The sequence below is a fragment of the Pan paniscus genome, chromosome 18 (genome assembly GCF_029289425.2).
Source record: "Pan paniscus chromosome 18, NHGRI_mPanPan1-v2.0_pri, whole genome shotgun sequence".
In the NCBI taxonomy this organism is placed as follows: Eukaryota; Metazoa; Chordata; class Mammalia; order Primates; family Hominidae; genus Pan; species Pan paniscus.
In genome coordinates this window covers 82,103,043-82,122,994 of record NC_073267.2, presented here as the reverse complement: position 1 = coordinate 82,122,994, position 19,952 = coordinate 82,103,043, and the positions used below count along the sequence as shown (strand labels likewise).

Here is a 19,952-nt window from a genome sequence, read left to right as displayed (position 1 = left end):
AGATCAAGACAATCCTGGCCGCTGGGCACGGTGGCTCACGCCTGTAATCCCAGCACTTTGGGAGGCCAAGGCAGGCAGATCACCTGAGGTCGGGCGTTCGAGACCAGCCTCACCAACATGGAGAAACCCCGTCTCTACTAAAAATACAAAATTAGCCGGGCATGGTGGCACATGCCTGTAATCCCAGCTACTAGGGAGGCTGAGGCAGAAGACTCTCTTGAACCTGGGAGGCAGAGGTTGCAGTGACCCAAGATTGCGCCATTGCACTCCAGCCTGGGCAACAAGAGTGAAACTCCGTCTCAAAAAAAAAAAAAAAAAAAAAAAAAAAGACCATCCTGGCCAACATGGTGAAACCCTGTCTCTACTAAAAATAGAAAAATTTGCTGGGTGTGGTGGCATGCACCTGTAATCCCAGCTACTTGGGAGGCTGAGGCAGGAGAATCACTTGAACTTGGGAGGCGGAGGTTGCAGTGAGCTGAGATCGTGCCACTGCACTCCAGCCTGGCGACAGAGCAAGACTCCATCTTAAAAAATAAATACATAAAAATAAGAGAAGGCAGAAATCTGCATGTTTTGTGGATCATCTCCAGTTTTTAAGACATTAACTGATATTGTGCCAGTCCATTGAAACTGGTTTGTGGGCCATATGTGAATTAGGGCTTCTAATTTAAATCCATACTGTTAACAAAAGACCACGAGATTTGCAGAGGCAAAAGGGAGAACTTTGTTTTCTGAAGGCAGTCTGCAGATTGGGGAGACACAGGCTTTGGTGTAAAATGAAAGTGCGCTCAGAGAATGTGTGAGAGAGTAGGACGTTATAAAGGCAAAAAACCACAGGAGAGGAGTGAGGAACAGTCTTAAGTGTCTTGCTTTGTCACCCATGCTAGAGTGCAGTGACACAATCATGGCTCACTGCAACCTTGAACTCCCAGGCTCAAAGAGTCCTCCCGCCTCAGCCTCCTGAGTGTGCACCACCATGCTTGGCTATTTAAAACATTTTTTGTAGACATGGAGTCTCACTCAGACTGGTCTCAAACTACTGAGATCAAGTGATCCTCCTGCTTCAGCCTCCAAAAGTGCTGTGATTACAGGTGTGAGCCATCGTGCCTGGCCAGGAACAGTCTTGATTGGATGACGTTTAAGCCCCAAATCACCAGTCTCTTCATTGGCTGGTTCCAGGTGGTTGGTCAGTTGGGACCTGGTGGTCGGCTGGTGGTCAGTTTGGGAATTTCCAGGTACGGCTGTTTTCAGGCACTGTTCTTTGACTTGGTTGCAGAAAAACAGATTTTGCAACACTTTCCAAGGACACAGTGTTACCACTCCCTCACCCTGCCATGGCCTCTTGGTTCTGCTTTTAACTTCTGAGCCTCAGGGAGTCCATCTTGTCTGTCAACTGGGGGTATAACTCGTCATTTTCCCCCTTTTGGTAGAAACTTGCCATAGGCAGCACTGATGACCAATTTATGCTCTATCACATATTGTTGCCAGCATGGTGTGGCTACCTGCCCTGGGACCATCTAGTCCCCCGGTGGGACTCATGTGGCTAAGAAACTTATGACAATTGAACAACTTGGGCCAAGCAGAGTGTAAAGTGGGCAGACACCTGCTAGATATATATATATTTTTTGAGACTGAGTTTCACACTTGTTGCACAAGCTGGAGTGCAATGGTGTGATCTCGGCTCACTGCAACCTCCGCCTCCCAGATTCAAGTGATTCTCCTGCCTCAACCTCCAGAGTAGCTGGGATTACAGGAGCCTGCCACCATATCTGGCTAATTATTATATTTTTAGTAGAGACAGGGTTTCACCATGTTGGCCAGGCTGGTCTCAAACTCCTGACCTCAGGTGAGCCACCTGCCTCAGCCTCCCAAAGTGCTGGGATTATAGGCATATCTAGTAGTTTTACTTATATATATTAACTATAATTTTAACTCTTAGTAGCCCTAATTTCTAGTGGAAAACTTAGGAAGTGCCGTTGAATTATTTTATATCAGTATTTGTAGATGAAAACCATTTTGTTTCCTCAATTTTTTATTAACAGATCGAAATATATTGTTTTCTATACCATATAGGTGACTTAGACATTCTATGATTACCTATTATTTAACATAGCATGATTTTAAGATTTTTAAATTAATAATTTGAAATGACGACCCAGGTACCCTTCCTAATGTTTTTTTCTGTTGTCTGGCATCTCACGTGTCCATGTGGCACCCAAGGACAGCTATGAAGGGCAGGCCTTGTTGGGGTCCCAAATTTACATACCAAGTATAGAGCTCAGGACAGGACAGAGTTGTGAACATAATGCCTGGAGAATCCAACCCATCCCAGCATGGCAAGGAGGCAAAACTCGGCCAGGGAGAATGGGGCCATATTGGGCTTGGTTCTGCCTTAAGCTGGTGGTCAGGAACTGAGGACATGTCCCCAGGTCCCACCATGGCCAGCCTGTCCAGACCCTAGACTCCAGAGGCTCAAAACCGAAAAGAAGCTGACAGTAAGATATGCCCAAGGCTTTGGGGAGCCCAACAGCCAACCCTCACAACTTTACCTCACAGACAAAACAAGCAACAGTTTTATGACCTTAAAACATCTACAGGCTGGGCGCAGTGGTTCACACCTGTAATCCCAGTACTTTGGGAGGCCAGGGTGGGTGGATCACGAGGTCACGAGATTGAGACCATCCTGGCCAACATGGTGAAACCCCGTCTCTACTAAAAATACAAAAATTAGCTGGCCGTGGTGGCATGTGCCTGTAGTCCCAGCTACTCGGGAGGCTGAGGCAGAAGAATCGCTTGAACCAGGGAGTTGGAGGTTGCAGTGAGCTGAGATCGCACCACTGCACTCCAGTCTGGGTGACTGAGTGAGACTCCGTCTCAACAAAAACAAAAACAAAAGCAAAAACAAAAACATCTACAGAAATTAACTAAATCTGTCTGACCAGTACATTCAGGCAAGAAGTCTGAGTCAAATTTAATACGGACAATTCTGAAGACATTTAATTTTATTTTGCCAACAATTTAAACCAGTTTTATTTACCAGAGATTACTAGAGTCACATGAGCTAAAAAGCATTTGAGTTAGTTTCTATTTTTCTGATACAGTATTTTGATTTAAGCACTTACTTTTTCATTAAGCCAACTAATTAGAGCTCTTTCATATATTTTGGTAGTGAAATATCACATACACATGACACATATAAACATACAGACAGAAGAAGATTTTATAGCTTTACAAGATTCTTCATTTGCCAGTTTTCAAATAGTTTTTCTCCCCCCTGCAGACAGACTATCAAGCTCTAAGCAGTTGTTAGCTAGGCAACCTGAAATTTGTACTCTCCAAGACAGGACTTCTTTGGTAAAAATTTACATTTCAAAGACACAGAACTTAGATATAAACACCATTATTTGCCAAGACAAAAAGGGGTAGGTAAAAGCCCATTCAAGACAAGCTTTCCAGGAAAAGTGTCTTAAACAAATTTAAGGTTTGTTAGGTAAACTTTAGGACATCTTCCTTGTTGGAAAGTTTCTAGTGGTTTAAGTGCGGGGATGCAGATGCCCTTACAAATGGAGATTTTTTATATATGTAAATTTATTTTACAAAGAATTTCAAAATAGCCAGCTAAATTCCAGAAAATATTTTGGAGACCAATCTAATTAGACTGGTCTTTTTAAATTAGGCTGTTTCTTGATTAGATTATTGAGCCCTTTAACAGGGTAAAAGCAGCCTTTTCTATGCTTGGACTTAGGAAGTCTATTTTTACCTGAGGACCTATCTTTTATAAACACTTTAGTTAGCTTGTTTTTTCTTTTGAACCAAAGGTACCTTTTCAAATAGTTTACCAAAAGCAATAACCCTTAACCAAGGTTATGACTTGGTTAGTCAAAGATGAACCAGGCATCTCCAAGAGGTGCAAAGCAGTCCTCACAAGATCCAGAACTACCCCAAAGTCAGCTCAAAGATAAAAAGTCTTTTTAGCCCTGCCCGGCCAGCCGCCTCGTCCAGGAGGGAGGTGGGGGGGTCAGCCCCCCGCCTGGCCAGCCGCCCCATCCGGGAGGCGAGGGGTGCCTCTGCCCAGCCGCCCCTACTGGGAAGTGAGGAGCCCCTCTGCCCGGCCAGCCACCCCGTCCGGGAGGGAGGTGGGGGGTCAGCCCCCCTCCCGGCCAGCCGCCCCATCTGGGAGGGAGGTGGGGGGGTCAGCCCCCCGCCCGGCCAGCCACCCCATCCGGGAGGGAGGTGGGGGGATCAGCCCCCCGCCTGGCCAGCCGCCCCGTCCGGGAGGGAGGTGGGGGGATCAGACCCCTGCCCGGCCAGCCGCCCTGTCCAGGAGGTGGGGGGGGCGCCTCTGCCCGGCCGCCCCTACTGGGAAGTGAGGAGCCCCTCTGCCCGGCCAGCCGCTCTGTCTGGGAGGGAGGTGGGGGGGGTCAGCCCCCGGCCCGGCCAGCTGCCCCGTCCAGGAGGGAGGTGGGGGGGTTAGCCCCCCGCCTGGCCAGCCGCCCCATCCGGGAGGTGAGGGGCGCCTCTGCCCGGCCGCCCCTTCTGGGAAGTGAGGAGCCCCTCTGCCCGGCCAGCCGCTCTGTCTGGGAGGGAGGTGGGGGGGTCAGCCCCCGGCCCGGCCAGCCGCCCCGTCCGGGAGGGAGGTGGGGGGGTTAGCCCCCCGCCTGGCCAGCCGCCCCATCTGGGAGGTGAGGGGCGCCTCTGCCCAGCCGCCCCTTCTGGGAAGTGAGGAGCCCCTCTGCCCGGCCAGCCGCCCCGTCCGGGAGGGAGGTGGGGGGGTCAGCCCCCCGCCCGGCCAGCCGCCCCGTCCGGGAGGGAGGTGGGGGGGTCAGCCCCCCGCCCGACCAGCCGCCCCGTCCGGGAGGGAGGTGGGGGGGTCAGCCCCCCGCCCGGCCAGCCGCCCCGTCCGGGAGGGAGGTGGGGGGGTCAGCCCCCCGCCCGGCCAGCCGCCCCGTCCGGGAGGGAGGTGGGGGGTCAGCCCCCCGCCCGGCCAGCCGCCCCGTCCGGGAGGGAGGTGGGGGGGATCAGCCCCCCGCCCGACCAGCCGCCCCGTCCGGGAGGTGAGGGGCGCTTCTGCCCGGCCGCCCCTACTGGGAAGTGAGGAGCTCCTCTGCCCGGCCACCACCCCATCTGGGAGGTGTACTCAACAGCTCATTGAGAACGGGCCATGAAGACAATGGCGGTTTTGTGGAATAGAAAGGGGGGAAAGGTGGGGAAAAGATTGAGAAATCGGATGGTTGCTGTGTCTGTGTAGAAAGAGGTAGACATGGGAGACTTTTCATTTTGTTCTGTACTAAGAAAAATTCTTCTGCCTTGGGATCCTGTTGATCTGTGACCTTACCCCCAACCCTGTGCTCTCTGAAACATGTGCTGTATCCACTCAGGGTTGAATGGATTAAGGGCGGTGCAAGATGTGCTTTGTTAAACAGATGCTTGAAGGCAGCATGTTCGTTAAGAGTCATCACCACTCCTTAATCTCAAGTACCCAGGGACACAAACACTGCGGAAGGCCGCAGGGTCCTCTGCCTAGGAAAACCAGAGAACTTTGTTCACTTGTTTATCTGCTGACCTTCCCTCCACTATTGTCCTGTGACCCTGCCAAATCCCCCTCTGCGAGAAACACCCAAGAATGATCAATAAAAAAGAAAAAAAAAAAAAAAGTCTTTTTAGCCACAAATGGAATACAACTTATACTTCTAACTGGTCATATTTTCTAGGATCTCAGCTTCTCAGCTGAGCACCTATGCATAAAGGCCCAAAGGTCCCATATGCCCTACAGAAGGAAAAAGACGGGAAATCAAATCATGTTTTAGGTTACATTTTTGCTCTTTAATTTTGTGAAGAGAATTTCCAAGGCTAGCCATGACACTCCTAAGCATCCATGGAAGGAAAAAGGATCAGTAACAAATGGGTACCCAAAAAAGGTCAATAGTCAAACAATTTAAAACAAATGGGATTGCTTCCCTGACTCGGAATTGAACCTGGGCTACAGCCACAAGAGCCCAGAATCTCAGCCACTAGACCACAGAGTGGAGGGCTTTTTGTAAATCCTACAGGGGATCAAAAGCAGGCAGTTTGAGCATAAAAAATATTTTAACTTTGTTTTAGATCATGTTTTTGCTCTTTAATTTTGTCAAGAGAATTTCTAAGGCTAGCCATGAAACTATTAAGTGTCTTTATATTTTAACTTAATCTTCTTATAAATACAAAGAAAGCATTTGTTTAGAATGAGAGATCTCTAAGATATTTTTAAAATTTAGGAGGGTAATTTAAAGGATCTGTTTTCTGGCCATTGACATTTAGAATTTTCAATCATGTACTCATTTCAATAATGGCACAATCCAATAGCCTCTTTACGGAAAGTCCAGAATGTAATTTTCCAGGTGTAGAGAAAGTTTTGTTTTTTGTTTTTTTTAAACCAGTTAAGAAACAGATGTTTCCTGGAAAGGGTATAGAAGAGGCAATGCCAAATATCCCCCTACGCAAAAAAGTTCACTCCCAGGAATAGGCTAAGTTGGCAAAAGACTCTTGTTGCCACAGATGGTTAAGGATGACGGTGTTTGTGCATATGCTGCCTCTAGCAACCTATAAGTCTGTGGGGGGTCGCTAGTCACAGACCTCTCAATCTGTGACACTGGGCAGACCCTCCTGGAATTGGACTTTCCCAGGACTAACCAGGCAACAAGGGTTGAGATGAGAGAAGCCCCACAGCGACTTCTTCTTTTCTTTTTTTTTTTTCTTGAGACGGAGTCTCGCTCTGTCGCCCAGGCTGGAGTGCAGTGGCGTGATCTCGGCTCACTGCAACCTCCGCCTCCCGGGTTCCAGCGATTCTCCTGCCTCAGCCTCCCAGGTAGCTGGGACTACAGGCACGTGCCACCACACTCAGCTGATTTTTTGTACTTTTAGTAGAGACAGGGTTTCACTATGTTGGCCAGGCTGGTCTCAAACTCTTGACCTCGTGATCTGCCCACCTTAGCCTCCCAAAGTGCTGGGATTACAGGCATGAGCCACTGCGCCCGGCCCCCACAGTGACTTCTTAAGACAAACCCCTCCAAGAACTTGACATGTTCAGAACAAAATGTGTGTTGAAGCCAGGCACTGCAGCTCATACCTGTAATCCCAGCACTTTGGGAGGCCAAGGTGGGAGAACTGCTTGAGCCCAGTAAGGCAGGAGAATAGGGTCTGGAGATAGGGAACATAAGGCCAATTCATGCTGACTTCCTAGAACTAAATCAAATGGAAACACTTCAGCTCTAACAGGAAATACCCTCTCCATTTACATAGGGCATACACTGAGTAAATTACTTTCTAACTTTACTTCATCTTCTTCATTTACATAGGACATACACCAAGTAATCAATGGAAACCCCTAGAGGGTATTGAAACCCCAGAAAATTCTATAATGGGGCTCTTGAGCCCCTGTGCTCAGGCCCGCTCCCACCCTGTGGAGTGTACCTTCATTTTCAAAAAACCTCTGCTTTTGTTGCTTCATTCTTTCCTTGCTCTGTTTGTGCATTTTGTCCAATTCTTTGTTCAAGACTCCAAGAACCTGGACACCTTCAACCGGTAACACCAGGAGTTCAGGACCAACCTGGGCAACACAGTGAGACTCTGTTGCTTTTTTTAGTGTGTGTACTTTTATTGGGACAGAAAAGAGACCTTGTCTCTATAAAAAATTTCAAAACTGGCCAGGTGTGGTGGCAACCACCTGTAGTCCCAGCTACTCAGGAGGCTCAGGTGAGAGGACTGCTTGAGACCTGGAGGTTGAGGCTGCAGTAAGCCATGATTGTGCCACTGCCCTCCAGCCTGAGCGGCAGAGCAAGACCCTGTCTCACTAAAAGTATGTTGATCGGAACCACAAACTGAGCAGTCTGCAGGGCTGGGTTGAATAAGCGGGCTTCTAGCGGCTTAGCCTTGTGTTCTACCCCTCTTGGTGACAGAACGACACAGAAAGATGAAGACAAAGGAAAACACTATTTCAGTCAGTTAAAGGGATCAAACAATAAGAATATGCATACCAAAAACTACCAAAAAGCACACCAGAGTTCTACACCCAAAACTAGTCACACAAATCCTTTCCTCCCTGAATAAGTCAGTTCTCTGCTGCTAACAAAGACATACCTGAGTCCAGGTGCGGTGGCTCACCCCTGTAATCCCAGCTCTCAGGGAGGCAAGAGGTGGGAGGATAGCTTGAGCCCAGGAGTTTGAGACCTGCCTGGGCAATATAGCGAGACCCTGTTCTCCAGAAAAAGGAAAAAAAAAAAAAAGACAAAAAAAAAAAAAAAGCATAACAAAGACATACGTGAGACTGGGTAATTTATAAAGAAAAGACATTTAATGGACTCACAGTTTCACATGGCTGGGAAGGCCTCACAATCAGGGTGGAAGATGAAGGAAGCGCAAAGGGATGTCATACATGGCGGCAGGCAAGAGAGAGCGTGTGCAGTGGAACTCCCCTTTATAAAACCATCAGATCTTGTGAGACTTATTCACTATCAGAACAGCATGGGAAAAATCTGCCCCCATGATTCAATTACCTCCCACTGGGTTCCTTCCATGACACATGGGGATTACTACAATTCAAGGTGAGAGTTTTGTGGAAACACAGAGCCAAACCATATCACTCCCATTAATTGAGATTATGTAGAGGAGATAAACGGTTATTTTTTTCCTGTCTGCTCAACTGGGTTTCACAGGAAGACAGGCTGGGAGCCTGACTGTTGAGGAATTCTTACCCTTTTGCCCGTTGTCAAGCCCTGGGTTCCCTTCACTGTGGCTTCTAGAAGAGCAGAGTGGCTTTGGTGAGCCTGCCCACAGCACCAAAACTGTAGGGTCCAAGGGAAAGCTTCCCCTTTGCCTTCTGAAAGTTCACTGAAAAATCACCTCACAAAGGAGTTGAGCAAGAGAAATGGCATACAGTTATCCACGTGCACACAGGGGAGAACCCCAGAGTGATTACCCCCTTCCTGAGAAACAAAAAGTCTCAAGGAAAAACTCACGACTTCATCGAGGAGTGAGAATATCTAGCTGAACAGAACTCAGGACCGGAATTATGTGGGAAGTCTGAGACTCAGGAGAAATGCAGCCAGTTGTCTGCAATCTTGGAGGAGCTGGAGGGGCTCAAAGGGCTTTTGCTGGTACCCTCAGGGTCCCTGCAATATTCCAGGCAAAGAGAGTGGTGGTGAGATGGAAAAAATGGAGGTGGAATGCAAGTGGGGGAGCAGGGAGATACAGGGCTCTCTGTTTTACAGACATTGGTTAATTGTTCCGGTTAGTCTCCTTTAAAAATTTAGAGACTGCCAATTGCGTCTGGAGCTTTCAAAAATGCTGATTAAAGGAAAGCCTCTTAGTATTTTTGAGAAATCCAGACTCCTCTTTGTTCTAATTGTGTGCATAGTTTAATTTAGATGCATCCCTCAGGTCGATCTTGTCTGGGGGCAAAATTTGACAATACCAATCCTTGGTAGTGATTAGTAATGTCCACGAACGAGGAGCACCAGCGGAGGACTTAGGGGTATATCAGGAAAATGGCCCATTCCATCCAGGGGTGGGGCAGGAGGGCACCAGAGGGTGTGCTATTGACCCCAGACTCACTGGGGGTATAGGGTGGAAGTATAGACATTGGAGTCAGCCTTGTAAGATTTACCTAACCTCCCTGAGGCCCTGTTTTCTCAACTGTAAAAACAGTGGTTTGGAGGGTTCAATGATATGCTAACAGCAAATTTTTAAAAATTAATTAATTAATTATTTTTTTTTGAGATGGAGTCTTACTCTGTTTCCTAGGCTGGAGTGCAGGCAGTGGCGCGATCTCAGCTCACTGCAACCTCTGCCTCCCGAGTTCCAGCGATTCTCCCACCTCAGCCTCCAGAGTAGCTAGGATTACAGGCGCTCGCCACCACGCCCAGCTAATTTTTTGTATTTTTAGTAGAGATGGGGTTTCACCATGTTGGCCAGGCTGGTCTCCAACTCCTGACCTGAAGTGATCCGCCACCTCGGCCTCCCAAAGTGCTGGGATTACAGGTGTGAGCCACCGCGCCCAGCCTCAACAGCAACTTTTAAAAAGATAAATATTGGCCAGGCATGGTGGCTCACACCTGTAATCCCAGCACTTTGAGAGGCTGAGGTGGGCAGATTACTTGAGGCCAGAATTTTGAGACCAGCCTGGGCAACATGGCGAAACCCCATCTCTACTAAAAATACAAAAATTAGCCGGGCGTGGTCGTGCGCACCTATATCTAGTCCCAGCAACTCGGGAGGCTGCCTAGGAGAATCATTTGAACCTGAGAGGTGGAGGGTGCAGTGAGCCAAGATGGCGCCACTTCACTCCAGCCTGAGCGACAGAGCAAGACTCTGTCTCAAAAAAAATAAAAGGATGCAGGCTGGGTGCAGTGGCTCAAGCCTGTAATCCCAGCACTTTGGGAGGCCAAGGCGGGAGGACTGCTTGAGCTTAGGAGTTCGAGGCCAGCCTGGGCAACATGGCAAAAACCCATCTCTACAAAATATACAAAAATTAACTGCGCATGGTGGTGCATGCCTGTAATCCCAGCTACTTGGGAGGCTGAGGCAGGAGAATCACTTGAACCCGGGGGGCAGAAGTTTGCAGTGAGCCGAGATTAGGCCATTGCACTCCATCCTGGGCAACAAGAGCAAGACTCTGTCTCAAAAAAAAAAAAAAAAAAAAAAAGGATGCATGTTATGTGCCCATCAGATTATGTACTTATTAGCTGTGGGTGAGCATGTAAATTTTGTGTGCCTCAGTTTCCCAATGTGTAAAATGGGAATAAGGACAGCACCGATCTCAGAGGGTTACTACACGGATTAAATGTGAAGTGCTTAGAACAGTGCTTAGCATATTCTAAATTTCTAATAAATGTTAGCTATTATTTTTATATTTCTGATTATCACAAATGGGTCCTGAAAATAGATATTAGTATACCCATAGTTACAGATAAAACAAGGGCTTTGAGAGATTAAATAACTTCCCTAAACCATACGGCCAGGATTCAATAGAACTGGAGCCTCCAGGGTATGAGCATCTCCTCCCGATGCAAGCTGTTGGCAGGAAGTGTAGGTGAACCTCTCCATAGGGCTGCTTGAGTGTTCTCACAACATGGCATCCAGCTCCTCCAGCATGAGTGATCTAAGAGGGAGCAAGGTGGAAGCTACAGTGCCTTTATGACCTAGTCTTGGAAGTCACACATCATTACTTATGCCACATTCATTCTAATTTTATTTATGGAGACAGGGTCTTGCTCTGTCACCCAGGCTGGAGTGCAACGGCATGATCACGGCTCACTGCAACCTCCCAGGCTCAAGCAATCCTCCCACCTCAGCCTCCTGAGTAGCTGGGACTACAGGCACGTGCCACTAGGGCTCCCTAAGTTTTGTATTTTTTGTAGAGATTGGATCTTACTATGTTGCCCAGGCTGGTCTCGAACTCCTGGGTTCCAGTGATCCTCCAGCCTTGGCCTTCCAAAGTGCTAGGATTACAAGCATGAGCTACTGTGCCCAGCCTCATTCTACACATTGGAATAGAGTTGCTAGTTTAAGCAAAACTAAAACAAAAGGATGCCCAGTTAAATTTGAATTTGAGATAAACAATGAATACACTTTTAGTATAAGTCTATCGTCTATCCCATGCAGTATTCAGGACATACTTATTCTAAAATTTATTTGTTGTTTATCTGAACTCAAATTTCGTTGGGTATCATATATTTTCTCTGGCAACCCTATGTTAGAAGCAAGTCATTTAGTCCAGCCCACCACTCAAGGGAAGGGCTTCCACTTTTGAAGGGAGGAATGTCCAATAATTTGTGGAGATATTTTTCAGCCACCACAAGCAGGGTTTTGGAAAAGTTCACCTGGTTCTGGGGTCTGTGGATAATTGTATGCGAGCCTAACAGGATGAAGCAGTAGTTCAGGGACAAGAAGGTTTTCTTCCAAATGGTCTTGCACATTTTCCAGAAATCACACACATTATCTTATTTGAGCCTCAGACAGCTCTGTGGAGTAGGTGAGGGTGGCAATTACAATCCCCATTTTACAGGCGAGGAAACAGATTAAGCACCTGCTCCAAGGTGATATGGGCAGAAATGGTGGAGGGGGCAACAAATTCCCCTAATCTCAAGTCTGGCATTTGTTCTACTCCACCCAGTCATGTCCTGACAGAGTACTGATGTCTCCACTATATAAGATGTCTTAGATTCATTTTCTGTCTTCTGCCATGTTGTTATCTCACATAAGTGATGGGATTTGTGGATCCTTGCAGCAGTGCTGGGTGATGACAGAAGACTATCGGAGAAGCTGAGGCTGGAGGGCAGCTTTCTCTCCCCACATCCACAAGCTCTGAGATCCATCTTGGCTGAGACCATGGGCTTCAACCCACTCCTCAGACCCTTTGTGTTGACTGGTTCCAGAATACTGCCAGGAACCTCACTCATTTTCACCAGGAGGCCATCGGCCTCACATGAGAAAGCTGAGGAACAGTCAGCCCAAATAGATAATTACCCTCCTGTAATTTGTGTAATTTGTATTATAAGGAATTTTAGGCTGGGCATGGTGGCTCATGCCTGTAATCTCAGCACTTAGGGAGGCCAAGATGGGCTGATCACTTGAGGCCAGGAGTTCTAGACCAGTCTAGGCAACATGGGGAACCCTGTCTCTACTAAAAAAACAAATAACAGCCAAGCATGATGGTGCATGTCTGTAGTCCCAGCTACTCAGGAGTCTGAGGCAGGAGAATTGCTTGAACCTGGGAGGCAGAGGCTACAGTGAGCCAGGATTGTGCCACTGCACTCCAGCCTGGGTGACAGAGCAAGACTCTGTCTCAAAAAAAAGGAAATTTAGATATACAGAAAATCAGAAAGAATAGTATAATAGATATCCATACTCCTTCCACCTACACTCAGTAATTCTTACTATCTTTTCCCTGTTGGCTCTGCCAATCTTTTAACCTATTTTTATTGTGTATTTTGATTCACTCCTAAGTACTTTGTAACCTGCATTATCTAAGTACATGCTCCTATGTAACCGTAAGTCTATAATCACACATAAGAGAATTAACCATGATTTGCTAATATCATCTAACACTGAGTTCATGTTCAAATTTCTCCTGTTGTATCCAAAATATCTTCCATATCCAATCAACACTCATCCATATGCCTCTTTAGTTTCTTTTATTTATTTTATTTTATTTTATTTATTTTTATTTTTTGAGACGGAGTCTCGCTCTGTTGCCCAGGCTGGAGTGCAGTGGAGAGATCTCGGCTCACTGCAAGCTCCGCCTCCTGCATTCACGCCACTCTTCTGCCTCAGCCTCCCGAGTAGCTGGGACTACAGGTGCCTGCCACTACGCCTGGCTAATTTTTTGTATTTTTTAGTAGAGACAGGGTTTCACTGTGTTAGCCAGGATGGTCTCGATCTCCTGACCTCATGATCCAGCAGCCTTGGCCTCCCAGAGTGCTGGGATTACAGGCATGAGCCACTGTGCCCGGCCTTTTTTTTTTTTTTTTTTTGAGAGGGAGTCTCACTCTGTTGCCCAGGCTGGAGTGCAATGCGCAATCTCTGCTCACTGCAACCTCCACCTCCTGGGTTCAAGCGATTCTCCTGCCTCAGCTTCCCGAGTAGCTGGGATTACAGGCGGCTGCCACCACACCCAGCTAATTTTTTTTGTATTTTTAGTAGAGACAGGGTTTCACCATGCTGGCCAGCTGGTCTCAAACTCCTGACCTCAGGTGATCTGCCCACCTTGGCCTGCCAAAGTGCTGGGATTACAGGCATTGAGCCACCGTACCCAGCTAGTTTCTTTTAATCTAGAACAGTAACCTCTCATAAGATCAGGCCAGTTATCTTGTAGATGGCTGTTTTAGTCTATTCTCATGCTGCTAATAAAGACATACCTGAGACTGGGTAATTTATAAAGGAAAGAGGTTTAACTGACTCACAGTTCAGCATGGCTGGGGAGTTCTCAGGAAACTTACAATCATGGTGGAAGGGAGAAGCAAACATGTTCTTCTTCACATGGCGGCAGATTGAGAAGTGCAGAGTGAAGGTTGGGGGAAAGCCCCTTATAAAACCATCAGATCTCATGAGAACTCACTATCATGAGAACAGCATGAGGATAACTGCCCCCTGATTCAATTACCTTCCACCAGGTCCCTTCCATGACACGTGGGGATTATGGGAACTACAATTCAAGATAAGATTTTGGTGGGGACACAGCCAAACCATATCAATGGTTCCATGTTCTGGATTCCCAGCATAAAGACATTTCATGATTTCCAGTATAGTTGGATGTGGTCCAGTGACCAAGTTCTATTCAATGACATATATGTGAAAATATTGTGTGAAGTTTCTGGAAAGTCTGCTGCTGCCTGGAATATGGGTATGATGGCTGGAGCTCTGGCATCCATTTTAGACCTAAGGATCAGGGTCATTCTGCAGGGATGATGGAGGCAAAAGCTGGAAACAGCTTAATGCTGACACTAATACCAGCTCTGTCTGCCTACTTCCCTACCTCTTTTACTTGAGAAAACAGAACCTTGTGTATGTGTGTGTGTGTGTGTGTGTGTTTAATTAAAAATTTCAAAAAAATTTTTTAGACAAGGTCTCACTTGCTCTGTCACCCAGGCTGGAGTACACTGGCATGATCATGGCTCACTGCAGCCTCAATCTCCTGGGCTCAAGTGATCCTCCCACCTCAGACTCCAGAGCATCTGGGACTACAGGTGTGTGCCACCACACCTGGCTAATTTTTGTATTTTTTGTAGGCATGGGGTTTCACTCTGTTGCCCAGGCTGGGACCTTGTGTGCTTTAATCCCTGTTAAGTCACTTAGTCAAATTTAATCCTAGCTAATAAAGAAGCCAGATTGAGGTCTACTATAGTTTTATATTTGCTTGGAAGAGATGTTATGTGCTTACTACTTGGCTAAAACATGTTTCAGGATTTCTCTTTTTCCTCCAGGTACAGATCTCCGGTCCCAACACACCATAAGAACATTCTGAGATGATAATGTTACCTACCCTCTAGTCTGGGCCACCTATGATGTTGAATGAGTCTTGGCAGCCAGGGAAAATTTCTGTAAGAGCCTTGTGGTTAGACACGTAGGAAATAAAGTCACTGTGGCTTGTCACATGCAAGAGGACAGCAGGGGACAGGGCATAGCGCTGTGTGTGCAGGAACAGTGTGGGAATGATCTGGAATTTGTGAAATACCTGGGCAGCAATATAAGGATGGGGCAGCAATACAAGGACGAGGCTCCAAAGGGCAGGGCTTCAGGAGAGGAAATGGATAAACACTGCACTTCTTGCATTACTGCCAGCCACAAAGAGGTTTCCTGAGTGCTGAAAACCCCATCTGGAAAGTGTCCCATAGGAAACAAAAGGAGTTACAGTGTGTGAAGGTCACTTGGCTGCTGCACCACCTGCCACCCCATTAATCACTTGAGTTGGTGGGTACAGGAACAAAGCTGTGGGCAGAGGGTCAGAACACTTCCTGTCTGCCCCAGGCACATGGAAGACATTCTCCTGAGTAGTAACCTTGGCACTGCCTTGGCTATTTGAGAAGCTGGCCAGTTAGGTATTTCAGTCACTGGGTATTTGAGAAGCTGGCCAGTCTTTTGAGCTTCAACCATTCTCACAGATGTTGAATTTGCAGTTCTTAATGGATCTAGTGACACCTTCCTACCTCAGTAGAGCAAAAAATGTGGATCCCAGGTCTGGGAACCTAAAAGAAATGACTCTGAGTAGGTTAGAATTTCACCTCTATCTGAGACCCTGACAGAATCATTTAAAAATAAAAACACATATATACAAATATCTATACACACATAGGTGTGTGTGTGTGAATAGGTTGGACCACCTTCATGTTCTTTTACTCCTTGTTCTTTCAATCATTCACTGAGATGCTGAGTTTTCCAGCATCTCTCAGTCTCTCAGAAGAACCGCCTGCCAGCATCCAGTGGGTCACATCCTACGACAAGCCCAGCGCTTCTTTAGTGGAAGGGGATTTGCTTTGGGGCTTGGCAAGTTTATGCAAGTCCCTGATTTCTTGCACTGACTGCTGAAAAGCAGAGCTCCATTTAAATCCATTCCTTCTGGAGATCTGTGCTATGACCAGGGTGCATGGTTCAACTCCTCTCTGCATCTGGCTGGCACCCAGGGCACTCTTGCCCAAATGCTTTGTCAGGTAGTTTACTTGATCTGTTTCCTAACGTGCTTCCCAGCCATGGTCCACGTGGTTTCAGATTGCTCCAGTGCCCCCAAGGCCAACACAGGGGTCATGCTTGGAGAAAACCTTCAATTCTTTGCAGCCTCAGGCTTCTCCAGCCTTGGGTGCCAGTGCTTTAAGGTCCTCCTTATCCTCTTTGCTGGGCATCACTGCCTCATTCATGGTTTAAATCTGATACACAAGGTTCTTAATGGGCTTCCATAGCCATGTACAATTGACACCCTTAGCCTGGCTAATGTGGTTAGCTAGCAAGTTTGTTATCCCTTCCAGGTAAGAAATGCCTTAACCCAGTGAAAGATCTGTCTCCAGATGACCCTTAAAAGTGACTCTAATGGTGAGCCCTTGATGCTGATTATGTGAGGGAATCTTTTTTATTTTATTTTTGAGACAGGGTCTTGCTCTGTTGCCCAGGCTGGAGTACAGTGGCGCAATCAGAGCTCACTGCAGCCTCTCCCAGGCTCAAGTGATCCTCCCCACTCAGTCCCCTGAGTAGCTGGAACTATAGGTGCATACCACTATGCCTGGCTAACTTCTTATTTTTTTATTTTTGTAGAGATGGATCTCCCTATGTTGCCCAGGCTCACCTTGAACTCTTGGCTTCAAGCAATCCTCCAGCATGTCCTCCCAAGTGCTGGGATTATAGGCATGAGCCACTGTGCCCAGCACATGTGAGGGAGTCTTGAGAATTCTGTGTAGTTTGTCATGTGGGAGAGGTAGCACCCCAGGGTGGTCAAGGGCTTGGCCTGGGTTTGAATCCTGGCTCCTCTCTTTGCTAGCTGTGTTACCTTGAACAAGTTCCTTATCCTCTCTGTGCCCCATTTATAAAAAACGGGATTATTAGATAATAAAAAGACCCAATGCTTATGGGCTGTTGAAGAATTAAATGAGTAAATACACAGAAAGCACATAGCACAGTGCCTGGCACACAGAACCCTCCCAATGTTACCTGTTATTACTAGGAGTTGACTGGCTTTTCTCCTAAAGTACCTGCAGGGCTGGTTCTGCGGACAGCTTTTATGCTTCTGAGGGCTGGATCTTCTCCACTGCAGACAGAAGATGACAATACAGGCATTACTTACTCGTGTTACAGTTTTTATTTCTGCCCCTATTCTGAACTCTTTGAAGGCAGAGGCTATGTTTATCCCCCATTCAATTCTTCCAACCGGACTGAGCCTCTGTTGTATGCCAGGCATTGCTGGGTATAGAGATAAGGGTGAATGAAAAAACACCGACTTGGTCCTACCTTGTTTCCCGGGACCCATCCCACAAACGTGGTAGGTTGAAGAAATTAAGGAAGGTTGATATGAATTCTTTTGAATATAGAGTCAGTTTTTACACTCGTACTAATATCCTCATGCCTTTGACATCTGACCAGTTTCATGCTGGGAAAGGCAGCATTTCTTTGGAAGTTTTGACAGGCTGTGTGGGTTTCCCACCTTGGTTGGCTGTCTTTGCTGACAGGAAGCTGGTCTGAGGATAATATTTGATTTAGCAGCCTGGATCTTGGAAGTTCCTCATTTACAAACTGTCAGGGATGATCCTACTTTTAAGAAGCTCTTAAAAAGCTTAAAATATCAATGTGTATGGTACAAAATATCAATATGTGTGTCTGCCAGTGGCTCAGTTTTGGAGAAGAGAATTGCTGACTGTAAGGCAGTGCAACTGGGAAGCAATGCCTATGTTCCAGGCACCGTGGGACCCTGTAGCCCCTGGTCCTGGTGACTGTGAAAAAAAGGAGAAATTCTAGAAATAGGTGTAATCATGTGAATGTCTTTGTTTAATTTTCTTATCAAGATAAACTGCAATTCTGAACAACATGTGCTGTTCTGAATTCAACAGTCCACTCTCCATTCTGTTTGAAGGTCATGTATACTCCTGGGAAAATCCAGGGTTCTCATTTCATGGCTACTGAGGTATTTATTCCTATACTATTTAAATCAATTAAAAAATATCATTTACAATAACATAAACATCAAATGCTTAAGAATAAATCTAATGAAAGAGGTGCCAGAGGTCTGTATCAATTATGAACAAGGCATTAAAATTAAAGACAGCCTAAATAAATGAAGAGAGATGCTACGTGCATTACTCGAAAGACTCAACAGAGTCAAGATGTCAACTCTCCCCAAAGTGATCTGGAGATTCATTGTAATCCCAATAAAAATCCCATCAGGACATTTTGTGAGAATTGGAAAGTTGATTTTAAAATTTACATAAAATGGAAAAGACCTAGAATAGTCAAGACAAACTCTGAAAGAAAATAAAGTTGGAACACTTATGATACCAGATAGCAAGATTTAGTATAAAGTTCCCATTATTGGCCAGGTGTGGAGGCTCATGCCTGTAATGCCAGCACTTTAGGAAGCTGAGGTGGGTGGATCACTTGAGCCCAAGAGTTCAAGTCCAGCCTGGCCAACATGGCAAAACCACATCTCTACAACTACAACAACAACAAGTTGGCTGTGCGTGGTTGCGCATACCTGTAGTCTCAGTTACCTGTGAGGCTGAGGTGGGAGGATTGTTGGAGACCATTGTTGAGGCTGCAGATTGTGTCCCTGCACTCCTGCCTGGGGGACAGTGAGACCCTGTCTCAAAAAAAGTTCCCATTTGTGAACCCCCAAAATTTGAGAGAGGTTTCGGTTAATTTAGAAAGCTTATTTTGCCAAGGTTGAGGACGCACACCCAACACAACCTCAGGAGGTCCTGATATATGTCCAAGGCGGTCAGAGCACAGTTTGGTTTTATACATTTTAGGGAGACCTGAGACATCAATCAACATACGTAAGATGAACACTGGTTCCGTCAGCAGAGGCGGGACAAGTCTCAAAGCCAGGAGGGGGCTTCCAGGTCATAGGTAGATAAGAGACAAATGGTTACATTCTTTTGAGGTTCTGATGAGTCTCTCCAAAAGAGGCAAAAGGATATGCATTTATCTCAGTGAGCAGAGGGGTGGCATTGAATAGAATGGGAGGCAGGTTTGCCCTAAGCAGTTCTCTGCTTCACTTTTCCCTTTAGCTTAGTGATTCTGGGGGTTTAAGATAGTTTCCTTTCACACATTATTATTATTATTATTATTATTGTTATTATTATTATTTATTTATTTATTTATTTATTTATTTTTGAGACAGAATCTCATTCTGTCGCCCAGGCTGGAGTGCAGTGGCGCGATCTCAGCTCACTGCAACTTCCGCCTTCCGGGTTCAAGCGATTCCCCTGCCTCAGCCTCCGAGTAGCTGGGACTACAGGCGCCCGCCACCATGCCCAGCTAATTTTTTGTACTTTAGTAGGGATGGGGTTTCACCATGTTGGCCAGAATGATCTCGATCTCCTGACCTCGTGATCCACCCGCCTCGGCCTCCCAAAATGCTGGGATTACAGGCGTGAGCCACCGCACCCAACCCCCTTTCACACATTATTAAGACAGTATGACAATGGCTCCAGATTAGACAAATAGACTAATGGAAAAGAATAGAGGATTCAGGAGGAGGCCAACACATATATAATCACCTGATTTATAATAAAGATACCACTGGAATTCAGGGACAAAGGATGGTCATTTTAGCAAATGATACTGGATCGATTGCATGCCTATATGGAAAAAATGAACTTTTCTCTCACATCCTATACCAACATTAATTCCAAATGGATCATAGACCTAGATTTGAAAGATAAAACAATACACTTTTAGAAAAACATATAGGAGAATATTGTCACAACCTTGTAGGCAAA

General features: G+C 46.5%; 1 protein-coding gene across 4 annotated transcripts in view; it reads right to left on the bottom strand.

The window, feature by feature from the left end:
• Positions 1–19,952, bottom strand: part of TXNL4B (thioredoxin like 4B) — an 89,753-nt gene that overhangs the window by 2,161 nt on the left and 67,640 nt on the right. The window contains exons 4-6 of one of the 4 annotated variants that reach the window (XR_010110289.1): positions 17,211–17,266; positions 8,730–11,134; positions 8,116–8,229 (exon numbers count right to left, since the gene is read on the bottom strand). Coding sequence is in view for 3 of the 4 variants with exons in the window: in XM_063597733.1 (XP_063453803.1) it covers positions 10,998–11,134; positions 17,211–17,266 (193 nt within the window). In the remaining variant the exon portion in view is untranslated. Of the gene's footprint in view, positions 1–8,115; positions 8,230–8,307; positions 11,135–17,169; positions 17,267–19,952 lie in introns of those variants that run through there. The other 3 variants (XM_024925959.4, XM_063597733.1, XM_063597734.1) reach the window with 3 other exon arrangements.